Source organism: Amia ocellicauda, chromosome 4 (assembly GCF_036373705.1).
Source record: "Amia ocellicauda isolate fAmiCal2 chromosome 4, fAmiCal2.hap1, whole genome shotgun sequence".
Classification (NCBI taxonomy): domain Eukaryota; kingdom Metazoa; phylum Chordata; class Actinopteri; order Amiiformes; family Amiidae; genus Amia; species Amia ocellicauda.
The window spans coordinates 25,214,222-25,232,643 of record NC_089853.1 but is presented as its reverse complement, the minus strand read 5'-3'; the positions used below and the strand labels follow the sequence as shown (position 1 = coordinate 25,232,643).

At 46.2% G+C, this 18,422-nt stretch overlaps 1 protein-coding gene across 1 annotated transcript; it reads right to left on the bottom strand.

Annotated features, from left to right (window-relative positions):
* Nucleotides 1-1,329: 1,329 nt before the first annotated feature.
* On the bottom strand, nt 1,330-17,932 carry LOC136748121 (stereocilin). The gene is made up of 28 exons (XM_066701607.1): nt 16,939-17,932; nt 16,357-16,381; nt 15,748-16,258; nt 14,676-15,560; nt 14,303-14,365; nt 14,045-14,170; nt 13,613-13,779; nt 13,131-13,317; nt 12,422-12,537; nt 12,078-12,210; nt 11,534-11,716; nt 11,351-11,389; nt 10,970-11,143; nt 10,440-10,586; nt 10,070-10,128; nt 9,463-9,586; nt 8,758-8,840; nt 8,273-8,426; nt 7,954-8,138; nt 7,385-7,475; nt 6,210-6,369; nt 5,867-6,036; nt 5,409-5,564; nt 5,004-5,146; nt 4,089-4,237; nt 3,900-3,997; nt 2,665-2,812; nt 1,330-1,503 (listed from the first exon to the last, which is right to left on the bottom strand). Exons 1-28 carry the CDS (start codon nt 17,924-17,926, stop codon nt 1,415-1,417), a joined length of 5,553 nt encoding a protein of 1,850 aa, XP_066557704.1. The 5' UTR covers nt 17,927-17,932; the 3' UTR covers nt 1,330-1,414.
* Nucleotides 17,933-18,422: the final 490 nt, after the last annotated feature.

Here is an 18,422-nt window from a genome sequence, read left to right as displayed (position 1 = left end):
TTATTAAATCTATTCAGTATTACAATTCACATATCACCTGGAGACTTAATAATTATAATCTTCAGCTATTTCTCCTAATACACTGGATCCTGAAGGAATCAAAATGTCACAAACCAACAGACAGGTCGTGCCCAAAGCGACACTAAGTTTCCCATTGCCTAGTTCCTGGCCCAGCTTGCTGATTCTTAATGTGTAGCACTAATCAACATAACATGTTGGAAGTAATCATTACATTTTTCAGTATAAATTATAACAAGTAATCATAATTAGCTGCCATTCATTTGCGGTGGTGGGCAATGTAATGAAATTAGTGTACCTCTGTTGGTTACATTGCAGATATAGATTCGGTACTAAATTACAGTACAGTGGCAAACAACAGAAGGCTTTTCACTCACCAGTGTGAAATATAATTGTGACTAATTGCACTTACATTTAGAAACCTTATGCTGGAACATTGTCCTGATTCGCATTGTGTTGCAGAAATAGATTTACAGATATAAATACTACACAGTCTTCTTTTAAGTTTAATGGGATGCAAAAAAATGATCATAGGAAATGCTTTCATTCTCTGAAATCATGGGGAAAATTGTGTCTTCATTGTCTGCTAGCCTCCTGACATCTCGCACGGCTTCACCAACAAGCCTTTATCCCAACATAAATAAGAAAGCTCTTTTATTTTTCTTTGAACTGCAATGGTGTCAAGACTAATGTAATTACCATGGCAACAGAGCCATTCTCTGTATACTGCAAATATTCAACGGAGATCAACAAACTGAACTCCCCGTCACGTGACGCGGATACCGACAGACTCTTTTATCATCAGATTCAGCTGGTGCAAAGAAACACTTCTTTCACCTCACTCATTTAAAACCAGCCAAGCCAGCCAATGAGATGTTTACCTGTGTGAATGAATGAATAGCAAACATAATAAGATTAGCGCTTACTGGTTGCCGTGTGAGTGAGCTTTGACAGTTTTAGTTTTTGATTTTCTTGTCTTTAAATAGAGTCGATCTCTGTCTTTCAATTGTCTGGGGATATTGTCCAGCAAATTGTTTTGTACTATACTCTTTTCTCACTGGGAACCGAAGCAAACTGAAAGGATGAAAAGGCAGCATGCTGAAAACAATATTTGCCTTTCACCTGTGGGAACTGGCATACGTGTGTGAACGTGTTAGCAAGCAGGAGTGGCTGCTATATCCAGTAGAAGGTTTAAGAATCAAATCTTATTGTTCTGGGCAACGTGCTTTGAGATCAAGTGCAATAATATGCAAATTCTATTCTAGGAAACAGAACTGAAGGGGGAAATAAGCCAGAATGTTTTTAGTTGATCTTGGTTTTATTAAAAATGTAATAAGTCCCACTACAAAGGTAAAAGAGGGTGTGAGCCAAAATGACAAGTGCTTGCATAGTGTGTTTAAAACAGAGTGCAGAATATACAGCATAGAGACAAGAACCACACAGTGCTGCTGCCAGGGGCCTGCGCCAGAGAGCCCGAGTTCATCCCTGCAGAGAGCGAGAGAGCGAGAGAGAGAGAGAGATGATTAGCTGGCCTACATTAAAATTTAAAGTAGGACACTCATACCACAAACTAGAGTTCTCTAAGAAATCAAATCTGGTCTGTGGTACAGTGCTATTTTCACAGTCAATTAAGTTGATTCATTGTTTTAGTGTTTTTCACAATAGCTCTATATGCCACCTCACTGTTATACCAAACACTGTTTAGTATGATTACATTACACAGAGGTTAAAGAAAAACAATCAAATAAAACTGATACAACTCCACTGCCCATTTCTCCTTGTTTACTCATCATGGTTCTTTGACCTGTATCGATTTTCTAAAACCCAAGAGAACTGCTGTTAATCTCGTTGACCCAGCGGTCTTCTGGGGGACATCAAGACATGTTTACACAAGGAATGTAATGCCTCTGATCCCCCCTGCTGTAAGGTATTTAAAGTTGCTCTCCAGCAAGGAGGTGGAATAATGCTACTTTATGCCCTAAGGGGGAGTGTTTTGCTGGTAAGCACATTTCCAATTCCTAGTCTAATGTAGTTGTAGGACTTTAACATCCTGCACTTAAACCCTTGTGCTTATTAATGTCACTTTTGTCCTATTCAGATGGAATATTACTTACACTCCCAAAATAAAAGCAGGCAGCAGTACTTAATTTAATCAATGATGAGAGAACCTGTATACATGCGTACAGTATTGCTTCACTAGACAGTTTCTCATCTGTTCTTACAAAACACAGCTGCAGAGCCATCTAAAAGGAGATATGATTTCAGCTTTGACTTTTGCCTTATTTTCAACTTTGTGACCTGATAATCAGGACCCTGACTACAAAGGCAGAAGTATATTCTAACTTTTTATTGAATTTGCTTTTGTTTGCATGTTCCTTAATCAGGGTTACTTTATACCAAACTCTATGCATAAATGCTGTTATTTTGTAAAACCTACCATTTAGATTATCCCGAGTTTCCATAACAACACAATAAATTGACTGTGGTTAATTGAAACTATTGTTGGCAGTCCATTTTTAGGTTATCTTTATGTTAAAGATTGCTACCCTTAAATGACACCCTGAGAAAGATACAGGCCTCCTTCACCCACTCAATGGCACTACACTAGCAAAGGGAGAAAACATCACCCATCGGACGTGTTCATACCCCTGTACTCCTGGGCCGTCTCCCCCTCGTACTGCGCCATGACCACGGCCACCCTCTGCTCGCTGCCCAGCTCAGCCCACTGCTCTGGTGTTAGTGCCTCCGCCTGCTCAGGGCCCAGCCAGGACAGCTGGGCCGCACTCAGCACCACCTGGGGAGAGGGGGAGAGAGTCTCTCACGTGGAGCCACTGCATTGCTGGCGTGGATATATGGGATCAAAGTGCAGCAGTGATTCACCAGCAACACCACTGTGACGCAGATCTGCCATAACACAGACCGCCATGACAGAATGAAGAATTTTAGCCGTCATGATACGGTTAATGAGCATGTTTCCTGATAAATGCGTCCATTATTTGAAGCACAATCTAGTAACTACCCAACCAGAGTTCTTATGTGCTCATACACCCCTAATATCATAATTATTTAACGGAAAAACTGATGTTTCATTAAGACTCTTAACATTATCTGTTTGTAATGATGCGGAACGTTCAGCTGTAGTGTCTAAGTCCGATCTACTGGAATGCTTTGACGGACCGTACTCCTGATTCCAAATCAGCGGCAGACTCAATGCGACTCCCTCGCGCTACACAGACCTTGACTCTGGAGCTCGGTTGCCATGGAGATCCCATTAAAGGCAAATCCTCTCCTGGGGTTTCTGTCAATAGCGCCCACACATTCCATCAGCCCTGCTAAATGCACACTCCCACTTTCGATTTCAGTTAGGAATCACAAGGGCTGGCTAAAGAAATACACCTGTGATAAAACCATTACATTAGCCCCGTGTGATTTAGAAGTCAGTCCAAGGTCATTTCAGGGCTGTTCGAGGGATTGCTGCTACAGGGATTCTTGATCGCTTGCTTTGTTACGGTGTTTTCACTTTTCCTCAGCGTGCATTTTGTTGCAGCGTGTGGGAAAATTAAAAAAACATGCCAAATCGAGTGCATCCGTAAGCTGTCTATGGCTCTCGTCAGATGACTCCATTGTGATTCAGCTTCAGGTGAACACACAACAACATTATTACATGAGACTATTGGGACGACAATGAAATCTGGAGATCTGATCTTGGTGACCTCAAAGTAACAAACAGGCTTATGCTATGCTATGTATGTTCCCCACCCCAGCTAATATACAAACTAACATAACAGATTTTGCAACTCCTTAATTACATTCACAAACAGCCCTTGGAAAGGAGTGTGACACAAGGTATGCGAGGTGCATGGCTGTCTGCAGAGACTCACGGCCAGTTTGCTGGGGTGGATGAGGGCAATGGCTGTGGGGGTCAGGCCTTCTATCTGCTCCCTGACCAACGATGACAGCACAATGTCCGGCAGCCCAGCTGAGGGAACAGACACAAGGACGGGACACTGATTCGTTTTCATAAAATGTTTGACCAGAAAAGATGTAGCTTGAGGATTGAGTGGCCATACCTGCCAGAGTCCCGATCTCAGTAAAGACCTCAGAGCCCCACGAGCTGGCCCCCCCAAAGGCCTGGGCACTCATGAGCTGAGAGGCCAGTGCTTCAGACTGCAGCTCCGAGCAGGGCAGGTGCAGCTCTCGCAGGAACACAGCGGCCACACTGACCCGTGTTGGGAGAGATTGGAATGATATTAATGAGAGTGGGAGAGATACTGGGCAGCGTCACACACTGCATATCAACTGGCAATCATTATTGTACCTATGCTAGGGAGAAAAGCAGGTCATAGATATTAACAGGCTTACAGCACATGCATAGAATACTTAGAGGATGCTTTTTTGGTTAAAAGACATTTCAAATTCAATAACTGCATTCTTGTTGAGAGCTTGGATTTTGGAAACCCCCTTGTAGACCCTCCACCATTTTAAACAAGATACTACGTATTTGTTTGGCTGTTCTGTATGTTCTGGTGGAGAGTAAGACACAAATAGACAAATGTACCACAAAAAGCTTGGAAAGTATTGAATCTTGAATCTTATATTTATATATATATATATATATTAAAAAAGGCAATATTATTTTTATTTATGCTTATAAATCCTATTTTCAGTAGTTGCAAGTACTAGAATTACTTGGATTTTCAACAGACATGAAGTGGTTGTTATGGCAATAATTGAAGTACAGTGGAAAGTTGTCAAGACAACAGATGTCGGATTTTAAGCATGAAACAGATCTTAATTTAGGTCAGGGAGAAATGTCTAATGAATGCATCTTTAATCCTGTACCTACAGTCCTCTAAAGCAGACTGAAGGCATAGCAATAGCATGTGTGAAATGCAGTGTTTGATGAAAACCAATCTAGATCAATAAAAAAGACAATTTGAAGAAACACAAGAGCTGGAGAGTTGATCACCAGAGGCCAGACTGACCTGAGCGTGTGGGGGTTGAGACGGCCGATTTCAGGGGGACTCAGTCCGCAGAGCAGGTGGCCAAGAGACGCCAACTCTGTTAGGCCCAGCCCCTCTGGTGTTAGTCGGCTGTGCCTCAGGAAGCTATTCACGGCCGCCCTCATCTGAAACAAGTCGTGAGCCAGGCACAGAGATAATTCCTCATTCAGATATCATGCCTGGAGAAAACTAGAAGAGAACTAGCACAAAACACAAATACATGTAATTTCACCATGGACATTTACGGGGCCATGGTTGCTATGAAGTCTGTCTTTCTTGACAGCTGTGTCCGATACAGGGACACTGACCCATGCACAGGAGGTGGTGGGAGTTAAATACCAACTGAAATGGCCCTGCTGCCTGCTCAAAGAGAGACAGTGCTTTTACCTTCTTTGGACTCCAGTCTTTCATGGCTCCCAGATGGGCCAGGATCCCCAGGTTGGCCAGGTCAATATCCTGCAGCTCCCTCTCACTCAGCTCAGTCACGATACAGCCCAGCTGCAGGATCTGCTCTGGCCTCATGGCTTTCACTGGGCCAGAAAGCTGTAATGAAAGACATGGTCACTTTGTGGTTTGCATCTTCTGTCAAAGCCAAACTCTGCTGGAAGGCAAAAACAAACTCAAGAACAATACATTTTCCAGAACCTACCCCCAAAAGCATTGCATACCAGATGTAAAAGGTACCTTGTGTATGGAAGTCTTCAGTGAATCATGGCCACTGGTCAACTGACAATAATTGGAGATGATGATACGGTATATGTAATGGATGGATGCTGTATTTTTAGGCACTAGGATTACTGAAGTAAAAGATTTCTCCCACACACTCAGCATGGTGAGGAACCCACTTGTTTGAGGCGGGTCCAGAGTGCTCGGCGCTGCTCTGGGCTGAGCTGACTGTCCCGGCCCAGGGTGTCCACACACTGCCGCAGATCCTGCTCCCCCATTCGGCCCAGCTGAGTCGTGCTCCAGGCTGAGGGGAATGTACCCTTGATGTCCGCGCAGCTCGGGACTGGCTCTGCAAAACAGGACCCCCGAGCACAGCTTTTGACAAATACCAAGCTAAACACACTCTGAGTACCAACAAGGCTTCAGTCAAGCAGCCTGCCAACAGTTCTGAAGAATGTAGTGATGTGATCAGATGAACTCTGTCCTCAGTTGGTCAATTAAAGCATCGGGACATTTCCTCACCTCTTTTGCCGTTACTGTTGCCCCTGATGATCCTGTGGACGAGCTTCTCCCTCTTCTCCCTCTCTCCCTGTGGGGTGGCACAGGTGTGGCCCACTTCACTGCCCTGCCAGCGCCACAAACTCTCCAGGGCCTGCTCCACTATGTCTGGGCTCAGCACCTCCTGACCAGCAAACACAGATGCCAACACGCTCACACACACTGTCCACCTGCATATTGCAGCCTGGTTCTGAAATCTAAACTGAGTGATGCTGTTTGGAGTAACAGCTAGACAGACCAGTGCATGTTAGCACAGGCACACATGAATGTGGTCTTTTTAGTGTTTCTGCTTCCACTATTTAAAGCAGGGGTTCCCAAAGTGCGGCCCGGGGGCCAAATGTGGCCTTCGAGGATGTTTGGTGCGGCCCCCCAAAGCCAACTTTTAACCACCCCTTTTCTGAACCTTTACAATATTTTTACACTTTCTGAACATTTTCAAATACAAATTGCACGTCATTTGTGGGAAAATAATAACACAACAATTACAGTTCATAATTGTTCCCTAACAGAAATGCATAGGAAATAAAAAGGTATGATTTGGGACATATTTCATTTTCATCTGTTGTTAATTTTCTATTGCAGCCTCCCCATCCCATGCAACCTCCAGAAATTGGCCCCCCATCACCAGACATTGGGAGCCGCTGATTTAAAGGATTTGCTTGAGTAGAAAGTATTCCACAAAGTGGTGCTGAATTATTTCTGACAGTAAATGAAAGTTCCTCAGGAAAATGAAAGTTTGAAATTGTTGCTCAGCCTAGCATGCGATAATGATAAAAAGATACGTTACACACAAAAATGTACTTATCTGCATAAACCAAGCAAATATATGTCAGATAAACACTCTTATTCATACACTTTGAGTACACCTTTGTGTAATGTGCCCTCCGTTTGTACACACATGTTTTGTAGCTTGGAATGACTTCCAGAACTTTCCTTTGAAATGCTGTCCCATTATTGAGCACAACAAGGAATGTGATTTCTATAATTAGACTGTATATTCCTTTCTGTGTGGAGAAAAGACAGTTATCTTGGATTCTACTGATATAGTGATCGGCACAGCTTGATGGAAACCCGAGTATGCGTGGACAGGCATGTACACAATGACGGGAACATCAGGGCCAGCTCTGTGCTATCCTCACCACAGGCAGGGTGCCAATCTCCTGAGAGGAGAGGGCAAAGAGCAGCCAGCCGGCATTTTCCATCTCCTTCACTGTCCAGGATGCCGACTCCCTGCAACAGACACACACCAACAGCAGTCAGAGGCCTTGTTTCAACACTCTTGCTAAACTTCCTGGAACAGGGGGGGCCTGGGTGTGCCTCATAACACGATTCAGATATCTGATTAAATGTTTCAGGGTAAAAACAAGGCCATGAACTGAATTCTGGAAAAATGTACCTTTCATCTTGACAGGAAGCTACATATTTCAAAATCCTTATATGATGTTTTGAAACAGCCCAGTGCAATTAATGTATCACAGGCAGACAAGAGTTTCAGTAGTTAAAGCAGTGCTGCCATCTATAGGGGAATCGGTAGACTGACCGGTTTTATTCTGCATACTTCACTGCATTCTAGTGCGATTATTTTGTCCCAAAGTCAGGAGCTTTCACCACACAAAGATCAGATTTTTTGCAATTATTTAGTTCAGCATTAAGCTGTCAGTATGCTTACAGCTGCCCACAGAGTTCAATAAGTACTACCATGTCTTACCCCAGCATACCCCTCTCTGTCAGGATGCTGGCAATCTCAGGCAGGATGCCCCGGGGAAAGCAGTACCCCTTCAGCTCATCCAAGCGCAGGCGCAGGGCCTCCCGCTCCACCTGTCCCACCACTGCCCTGTCCAGAAAGGGGAACAGGGGTCCCAGGAGCTCCAGAGATGCCCCCGAGATCTCTGCCTCCTGGGAGATTCCCTGTGGGGGCAGGCGAAGATTAAGTGCACAGCCTGACCACACACACTCCTCCAGAGTTACTGATTCAGGTGCAACTTCAACTTCAAATGAAATCAGACACATGGCCCAGCCCCTGGCACAGGCAGAACGGCACTCACCAGGACAGAGAGGGCCTTCTCTGCCAGAGCGCTCTGTTTGTGGGGCGGCAACCGGAGGAAGTCAGTGAAGTGTTGCCTGATGTGCTCCAGAATGGCCGTAAATGAGGCATTAGGGAGCCTGTCCATCATCTTCAGCCTAGAGGACAGCAGAGACACGGCAGCTCACAGGTGAGGGAAAGCTTTTCCACAACATCTATGAAAGCCAGACTCTATTCGCATATACTGTAGTAATACTGTGGTACTCATCAGGCCTGCTGTTCCACCCTAGCCTTACAAAATCAGGGATAAGGAGCTTTTTCACAGCAGTTCATGAGAGAAGCGGGGGGACCTCAACTGCAAAGCAGGGTGGTACAATGGTTCAAGATGAAGGACTAAGAAGTTCTAGGACTAGAAATTGCTTGTTAGGAAGCTGTGGGTTATTAATCACATATTCTTTCTACAGTCGGGAAAATGAAAGCCTTTCTCACGGCAGGCCCAGGGAGAAGTGCGGGGACAGAAGGCGTAGATCTGTTTCTGGTTGTTTGCGCAGCTCCTCAATGACACATTTTCTCTAAGAAACAAGAAAGACAAGCAGAGTGAACTGACACAGTGATGCACACACTCCCCTCTCCCTGTGGGTAGATCTTATTTTAGCACTGCTGCTCAACCTGACTTTTACTGCCTGTCACTATATAGACTAAAGACTCTTTATAGCTGCCGACACAGACAATAATGAGTGGTAATCAGCCATCAGCAGTGAATTCCACAATGCAGAAAGAGGTCTTTGATGAACTTCACTCGACTCCCAGGAGACAGCTCCAGGAAGAGCTGAGTAGCGATAAGCAGAGATCTAGAAATTGTCTCCGTTTTAGAACAATAAGACTTAATTAAACATTTTCCGAGATTGAAGGAATGGGTAAAGCGTGTCTGGGGAACGGCAACAATACTTAATTAAAATTCCATTCTATTTTAAACTGCTCATTTGATCACCTAAAAACATTGCCTTTTGTAACAATAGAACTCAAAGTACATCCTAGGAACAGAGCTGAATTTATTTTAATGGAATTATTGATTTAAGGAAGGTACTTTATTCTAAATGGTTCAGACATTGGCAGAGATAATAAGACTTAAAAAAGAGAAAGAAGAGAAGACAAAAACTGAGAAAGAGAAAAGGCACACTCATTTTCTCTTACCAGGGCTGGCCTTATGCCTCCTGGTAGCTCACTGACCAATCCCAGCAGCTCAGAGAAATCCGATTGATTGGCCCAGAATCTAAGCCAATCACAGTCCATTCCACCTGCGATGCGGCCCAGGGATCTTAGAGCAAAATGTGGCAAAGGTGTTACGCCCCATCAGAAACAGCGGGGCAACATGCTTTAACTATCTGGATCACAATTTTGTATTACACAAGCAAGCAGCCATCTTCTATGAAAGTGAACAAAGCACAGCTGGATATGTATTAAACCTTAGAATTTCCATGATTGTTATAGAATAGTTGGCTTCATATTTTTTGTAACATAAAAAACACACAAATATTTAGATGTTCCCTTTTTGTGGTATATAACCCTCACTGCAAGACAAAAAATGTGTATATAATGTATGAGCAAACCTATTCTACTCAGTGACACTGCTGTTACAGGAGTACAGTAGAACATATTTTCCAGCTGAAGGACTCTCGCATTTACCACACTTGCCAAACAGCAGTATTTATGGACATGTAGCTCCTCTAGTGGAGAGAGAGCTGTATTGTCACCAACACTGGCAACAGCTTGGGCTCATGGTGGACTGGGCTTCACTTACAATACAGTTTCTGCTGTGATGTTTTCAGTTTGAAGGATCTTCTTGAAAAGCCACTGGGCCTGGAGAGATAAAGAGAAAGAGGAAGGTGGGTGGCTGTCTTTTGTTGCAGAATCACTCTAAACATCCTATTTGGGATCATATAAGGTAGTAGAAGCTGGGCTCCAGGTGCCACTGAGGGATCATTTGAATCTGGTTTTACGTCACAAGTGAGATAAGCCTCACAGCGTCAAATTAGTATGAAGGAGAGCTTATCATGAAAAAATAAACAGCGGTGCATAAGAAGGAGGTGAGTTGAGATATCAGGCAGCGAGACCTGTCTATAGGAGTGAGGAGGGACTGGACACAGGGGTGTGAGGGAGAGCACTCCTACCTGCTGGTGGGACCAGGGCAAGTTCCTGTACAGTGCGATGTCTCTCAGGACCACATCTCCCTCCAGCATCAGGTGTTTCAGGGGGACAGAGGGCAGCAGACAGCGGGACTGTAGGGATAGGCTCTCTGACACATTCCCCAGGGCCTGCTGGCAAACAACCAGCACACTCACTAAGTCCACAACGCACATCCAGCCACATCTGCACATTTCCAACACACACACACCAAACTCACAGTGTACACAGCACAAGGTCAGTACAATTTACAGCATCCAGCCCACAGCACGGCTCCTCCAACACACAAAATATGCTTGGCCAAAACAACTTAAAACTGAAGGGGAATCGATCAATTACAGCCTTTGTGGCCTTAACGTATACTCATAAAACAAACACACAAGTAGATTGCCTTACTTGGAAACAGATACTTTGTCAGCTGCCTTTTTTCATGGCTGTGCAAAGTTGTGAGTGTTCACGTGTTGCGTTCAGGTTCAGTGGAACTAAGAGAGTCAGACAGAGAGCTAGCCGGGGGTACCTGCATTGAGTCATACAGCATGGCCACGTGGGCCCGGCTCAGCTCAGGCAGCAGGGAGCCCCAGCAGTGGCAGGAAGAGGGGCCAGAGACCACAGGCCTGACCAGGGAGCGCAGAGCAGAGGGACTGAGCCCTGAGAGCAGGGGCCACAACTGGCACACACCCTCCACACTGAGCTGGAGACAGGGAGAGACAGGGCAGGGAAAAACACACATACAGTAATTAAACACAAATACGGTAACAACACTAGCCAAATCAGGCAACCAGAATAGACACCAAGAAGACAAGCAGAAAGACAGATTGACACACAGATAAATATAGATAGATAGAGAAGAATAGATGGAAAGGTAGATAAATAAATGGAATACAAAAAAAATACTCACATTTATATTCTGTGTTATTTTAGCTAATATTTGATATGCCTGAAACAATAAAAAAGAAACATGGAAGTGAGCAATATCCACAAACAGCACAGATGCACAACTGCCCCAGCACAACCTAGGGAAGTTTCCATTTTTGCAGCCACACAGAACTACATACATGGACAAAGTTGCAGACAGGCATACCTGTGCTGGAGGGAAGCTGGGGACACCTGGTTGAGCCAGAAGGTGGAGCACCTGGGATGGGGAGAGCGGCTGCAGGAAGGATGCTCCGAGTTGGGGCAGCAGTCCGCGGAGAGGGGGCAGCTCTACAGGGGTCAGTGTGCTGGCATTCAAGGACTGGAGAGCCTGGAGCAGCCAGTGAGAGAGCTGGAGGAGGAGGGAGGGAGAGGAATGGGAGGGTGAAGGGTACGGTACACTAGGAGAAAGGTTCTGGAAAAAGTAAGTAATGATGGAGTAGTAGAGGGAGAGTGGAACAGGTTAAGTACCTGTATGGGAAGAAATGACTGACAGCGATGAAAAGTAAAGCAGTGACCAATAAGATGGAGCCCAACAAGAGGGGAGGTGGAAATACAAATGAAAAGCAAAGGAGCAAAGCAAATGGACTGTAAAAGGTGCTCCACACATTGATACAGGCAGGCAGAAGGACGGAGTGAGATTAATGGGGTGGTGGGAGAAGGGAAATAGACACAGACATTCAGGCCTCAGATTGGTGCCATGTTTCCCTCACCCTTCCGCTGCCACTGGTGAGCCCCTCTGACACACACAGTGCCAGGCGGTCCCTCAGGGGGCGGGGCAGTGGTGGGCCCGACAGGAGAGGACGCAGGTCGTCTGCGCTCATGTAGCACAGCAGCAGCCCCAACCTGCAGCATACAGCAGTACACAGTCAGAAAACAGCTTGAGTGCCAAGATCAGTTTCTGTGCAAAGTATTTCTTGTGACTGCAGTATTAAACAGTGTTAAGCTGCCCTGCAGGATTGTTAGTAATAGTGACAGAGCTAATTGAAGGAGTATTTTTGTATAGAGTAACAGATAAATACCAATCCAGATATTAGACCTGGTCAGTGGGCTGTACCTCAGTGCATCCTCGCTGGTCAAGTTCCTCCTCTTGTTGAACACTGTCCGCAGCAGGTGGTGCCCCCTAGTGGTGTCTAGGCTGCTGTTCCCCAGCACTTCCACTAGTGGGCTAAGCTGCCAATGCACAAAACAACACAGTTTCACGGGCAGTTATGCTTTCAGGGGATTCTGTATCACACTCTCTGAACTTGAGCTATAGACCGAGACTGGGGTGGCTAAGCCTAGTAGTGGAGAGCTGCAAGGCTTTTTCATTTTCTGTTTTTCCATCTCTGCTGTGAGTTAATTAATTGAATCAATTCCTAACTTAATTAATCATGGTTGTAATTGATTTTGGTTCTTGAGCCACTGATGATTTAAAGTGCCCCGTAAAACCAGGATTGCCTTTCAGTGTAAGTACTAGTAATGATTATTCAACTCTTATAGCTATTTCATAGAATTTAAATTACATTCAAAGAAGAACAGTGGAACTTTCTAATTTCTGACTGCAGCTGTCATTATTATTATTATTATTATTATTATTATTATTATTATTATTATTATTAATAATAATTCATTATTTGTATCTTTTCTATATATACAAGAACATAATTCCTGCTTTCCCTGTGTCTTAGACTGGTTTTACACTAAAATGAAACAATGCCATAGAGGTTGAAGGGATGAAATGCCCTGCTGTCTGTATGTCCCTCTGTCTGTGTGTCTGTCCTCACCTGCTGGGTGGTGAGTTGCTGAAAGTGGCAGAGGGGCAGGTGGGGTAAAAGAGGCAAGATGGAGCTGAGGAAGTAGGGTGGCCATGACGAGACCTCACCGAAGACATTGGACTGCAGCAGTCTCTTGACAAAGGCTCTTTTCTGGGGCGACTTCATCTCAGGGCTGTGAACCCGGATAGCTGTCAACCTGTAACGCCATGTGGCACATCAGAAACTACTGGCCCACTGAGACAGAGCTAGAATGCTTATATAGCTGTTAGCAGTGATAAGAGTACTGTAGACTGAATTAAAGCAGAATTAAGTCCCACTTCACCTATACTCTAATCTGTCAACTCACAGTTATGGGACTGAAGATTAGTACAAGCTGAAGATCAGGTATTTGCATATGACCCACACCTTCCCAATCAGTTAAAAACACCAGAGAGGTCACCTGCATCTTGAGAGGTTTGTTTACTGGCACAAAACCGATGGATCACACTTACACACTGTCATTGACCAAGAGGGAGGCTGGAAAGCTCATGATGTCAGATATGGACATGAAGGGGATGAACTGGGAGAGGTCGACAAAGAGGTCAGGGGTGACGCGAGGGAACTTGTGGATGAAGGCGGAGGTCATTGTTTCCATGGCCTGCTGCTCCCTTGGAGACACCTGAGGATGCACTCAAGGGTCAGAGGTCATCAAGAATACAGCATTCTCAAACACTGTCCCAGGCTCATACATGACAGTGCACTCTCAGCTCTCCGCCAATGACAACCAGCACTTGAGCACCGAGTCATGATGCATGAACACCTTTGAAAGGAGCCCAAACAGTGCAGGCTCCTTTATACACCTTGTGTCACTCTACCTCCAGATGTTAGCACTACACAATAGTCTACTGCATACTGTTTTGTTTTTTGCATGGTTTCTACTGTACCTGAATGGTCTCCACCTGCAGTTGGTCCCAGCTCTGGTGCATGTGAGACAGGAACCTTTTCACTGCCTCATTTTCCGCTGACATCAGCAGAGTGCGGATGCTTTCCCGTGGCATCTGCAGGTACTCCTGTGCACACATACATACTCAGATACCCAGGGAATCTACACTGCAAAGCTCCCATCACAATATGATCACACACAGCTGAATTTGTCCAAGCACATATCCACAATAGACAAAAAGACAGGTAGGCAGAGGTACCTGGAAGAGTACTCTCAGGGCTGAGGAGTTGTCTTCCCTCTGGATGAGGTCCCACAGCACAGGCTGTCCGGAGACGGAAATAAGCGGAGTCAGACAATCAATATTGTCCACTTGTACCAATAGTACCATTGCTATCATCATTACACAACAGTTGGGGTAAAAGCACATTAATGTTACTAAAGAAATAATGAAAGGATGTTGTAGGAGATTGTATCCCTGAGAATGAATTAATATTCTTCTGCATTAAGGATTTAATCCAAGCTTTTAGTCATTGGGAAATGGAACTGTGGAGATTGGGGAAGGGGGTGTTGTTACCTGTGGGCCAGTGTGTGTTTAAAAGCTTGCGGGATGGAGCATGAGGCTAAACACTTACACTGAAGCAGCTGAGAAGGTCCTCCTTGAGGGAGGGGTTCTGCTCCTTCCTGAGAAAGATACCGACAGTCTGGAGCACACTCAGAGAAGCCCCGGGGCGGAGGGTGGCCCAGAAGGAGGTGTTGTCTAGGAGACTGGAGAGCAGGATGGCCTGACCCAGGCCCTGCCGCACCTCCCGCTCACCCTCCTCCAGCCCCGCCGACAGCCCCACCACGAAGTCCAGCACACGGAGCACATAGCTCACCGCCCTGAGCCAGCCCACACGCTCATCGCCCCGCCCCTCACACTGACTCAACCTATAGAGAGCATCCAGGAGGAAGGGGGCGGGGTTCACACACAGCTGGGAAGTGTCGAAGTCATAGGGAGCAGGCAGCATGTCAAAGAGCTTCTGCAGGAAACACTTGCTGTCCCCTGGCTTCACACCTGCTTCAGCACAGTAGTCTAAAAGCCAGGGGTAAGCCACTACAAGTTGCCGGTAGAAGGTTGCATTGTGGCAGATGTGCTCCCTCAGCCCCTCAACACCCTTACATAGATCCAGGAGAGAAGTATTTCCAAAAGCGTCCAGTGTCCATTTATGGTATTTGCAGGTCTCCACCCTGAGGTCGCTGTGAGAAGCATTGTGGTGCACTTTGGAGCAATACTCCGCCGCCCAGCTCCCTGCCTGGGCTGAGCTCTCATTGCTGCACAGAGCCGCAATCAGGTCCGAGTTGTTCGGTAGAAAACATCTCCTGAAGTCCTTGGCTCTCAGAGCTCCAGCTCCCAGTTGCACCAAGCAATCCTCACTGGCTTCAGAGGCAGAGCTTCCACTGGCATCACTGGAGAGATGCACACAAAGGTCATCAATGCTGGACTGATTGAGGATGCGGTACTCCTTGGTTACAGCAGCCTAGAGAATAATAAAGGAAGAGGTCATGGTTAATAGTGCAGAGGGCAAAAACAAGCTTTACTTAACTCTTAACAGAGTTTGTATTCAAATTATGGCTTGGATTAACTGAATGTTTGGGATGAGAGGGTGGTGTAGCAAAGCAGTGTGTTAGAGGATGTTGTCTTTAGCCCAGGCTGTGTTTTTCTACCTGGTGAGCACGTTCCAACCAGAAGGAGGAGTTGGCACAGACGGTGTTATTGAACTCGTGAGCAAAGAACTCGCTGCACACGTGCACCCACAGGAAATCCTCCTCGGCAGCCGAGAGGTACCAGGCCGCATCAGAGCAGGTGGAGTGCAGGTCCAGCCCCAGGTGATCTGCCTCGGTGTCCAAAGCGTCGTCGTTTCCATCAAAGAGGTTACAGTAGAGGAAGACTGTGAAGTTTGACACCCCTGTAAGTCCAGGAATGGATTCATTACAAGCTGCCTCCAGGATCTCTGTGGGGGGAGGGTAGTCAGTCTCTGTCTCATCCCTCTCTTCTCCTCCTATCAGTTGTGCCGCTGGATTCAGGGATGTGTCTCTGGGTCTACGTGAAGCTGAAGAACCTCTGTGCTGGACCTGCACTGAGGAGTGGCAGAACAAGAAGGGAGGTCTGCTGGGAGGGCCCTGGGAACTGAATCCCAGAGCCTGGGCATTCCAGGTGAGGTTGTGCCTGATTCCCCTGTAAAAACGCACAAGAGTATTTATTTTTACTTTTTTTGCTTCTTTATGAAACTTCATTATAGTTCTTAATGTGCCAGTTCTCGCACATAAACATACCATAGAATCAGCTGTCTCAGGTCACCTGCGGAAAACAAGAAACATATATTATTATTCTTTAATGAGCTGTCAACAAAGGTAAAGAAGCTAGGGCTCACCAGGCATGAGCAAGGGACAAACTAAGGTTAAAAGGTGAAGTGTGGAAAAATGTACAGCTCCTCTTTGTAAGACGACAATTGCGGCCAATGTAACAACATAGCTCTGTACACAAAACCAGAGGGATTGTGTTACTGACAGTGCTGCAAAATAATGGGAGATTAGTTGAGCCACAGAATAGGATTTACAGTCGCAGGAATCTGATAATGATCACACAGACAGTTAGGATTGTGTTAGCTTTGATTGTTAAAGTGGATCTAATCATCACAATCAATAGGATCTTTTGTAAAAGATTTGTAAATAAAACAAAGGGGTAACAGTCTGGTCATTTTATATACGTGAAAACCATGCCTCCCCCCAATAATAAACTTTACCAGCAAAACCTAGTTAAAATGTTGAGATCAAAGTACAGGAGAATTCACAGGTCATAATGCTTTGCTGTATTTTCATCAGATTTGTAGTCATAGTAGAGAATAAAGGACTTGCCCACTGAGCATTTCCCCTCGTGGTCTGCATGCGGCACGCCCACCAGGCTGGACACATCCTCCAGCAGAGCCCCAGTCACCCTGGACACCTTCCTCCTCAGGCTGCCGTACACTGTGCTGCCCACCCTACGCAACAGGCCCTGCCGCAGCCCGTCCAGTCCCTGCAGGAGGGCAGGGCTCGGCTCCACAGATTGCCCCGCCCTCTCTCCACTATTGGACCTTGACAGAGCCTGAAGGAGGAGCGTCTGCATGGAGCCCAGCCCTCCAGAGTTGGGCTGCGTCTGGTTAGGGAATGCATTCTCCTCCTTGAAGGCTCCTGGGAGCATACTGAAAGGCTTGAGGCGTCCCCCAGCTTGCTGACCCCCAATCACACCCCCCGGATGAAAATTGACAACTGGTTTCCAGTTCCGTGCCTCCAAAAAGCTGAGGAGCTGCTGCAGCCAGCCCAGGTTGAAGGCACAGTCGTTACGTCCCTTTAAGACACAAATAAACCCTTGGATACCTGCACTAGCTTGCCCATATGTTCCACTAACAAGTGCTTGTATGATGGTGTCCAGCAGGGCACTGATGGTGTCCCAGTTCTGCCTGAGGAAGCTAAGTAAAGGCCTCTGTGGCTGCCTCTCAGAAAAGCTCAGGGCAGTTTGTATGACCCCCAGCAGCCCATCCCAGTGCCGGCTGCCCCGTAGGGACAGGAAGAGGTCACGGATCCTGAAGCTGGGTCTGGGGGGAACTTTCTCCTCCCACTGTTCGAGTATCATGCCACTTTCTGGCTGGAGGAGAGAGTACAGCATATTCTCCCAGAACTGTTCCTGATCATTGGAGTAAGGACCAGCCCCTGGCTCTCCCCCAGCCCCCTGCAGGTACATGGAGATATTATACAAGAAGCCCGACAGACGGTTCCTGTCCAGAGATTTGCTGGGGGGAGAGAGGAGATTTGGCAGGCTGATGCCCTTCTTAGGCAGAAAGCCCAATGTCTGGAGACCCCCCATGATGTTTCTGACCACAGTCTGAATCCGCTGCCTTTGTGTCCTTACAGTGGGGGGCTGCTCTTTCTGTGGTGCCCCCTCAACCCTTCTCTGCCAGAGCGATACCAGCTCCTTCAACAACTCCACTGGCTGCGCTGCCCTCTGGCCTGCTGAAAATAACAATAAAACTGGTAAATGTGCCACTCCAAATAGAGTATAATGTAACTCTAAGGAACATTTATACTATTATTTTTTTTTTTGTACTTATTCATGTCAAAGCACTATCAAAGAACATGCCTCCTCACCTGCTCCTGTAGCTGGGAGTCTTACTGAGAGGATCGCCAACAGCAGGAGTAGCACAGCCATTCTGCTCTGAGCAGAGACGCTCTCTGTACACTGCCAGCCTCGGGCCAATCCACGTAATGTCACATCTCTGCCTCCGCAAACAGCTCCTGCAGGACTTGCAGAGGGGACTGGGATGGAAACAGTGAGTGTATGTATGTTGCTGAGCATACCTGAA

What these genes read in the sequence shown, in the direction of transcription:
- LOC136748121 (XM_066701607.1), bottom strand. Translation starts at nt 17,926, where the DNA reads ATGGGGGGTCTCCAGACATTGGGCTTTCTGCCTAAGAAGGGCATCAGC. An exon ending in AGCAACTCACCACCCAGCAG is followed by an intron (nt 12,538 to 13,130) that starts GTGAGGACAGAC and finishes GTGCATTGGCAG; the next exon opens with CTTAGCCCACTAGTGGAAGT. An exon ending in ATCACAGCAGAAACTGTATT is followed by an intron (nt 9,587 to 10,069) that starts GTAAGTGAAGCC and finishes TTTTGCTCTAAG; the next exon opens with ATCCCTGGGCCGCATCGCAG.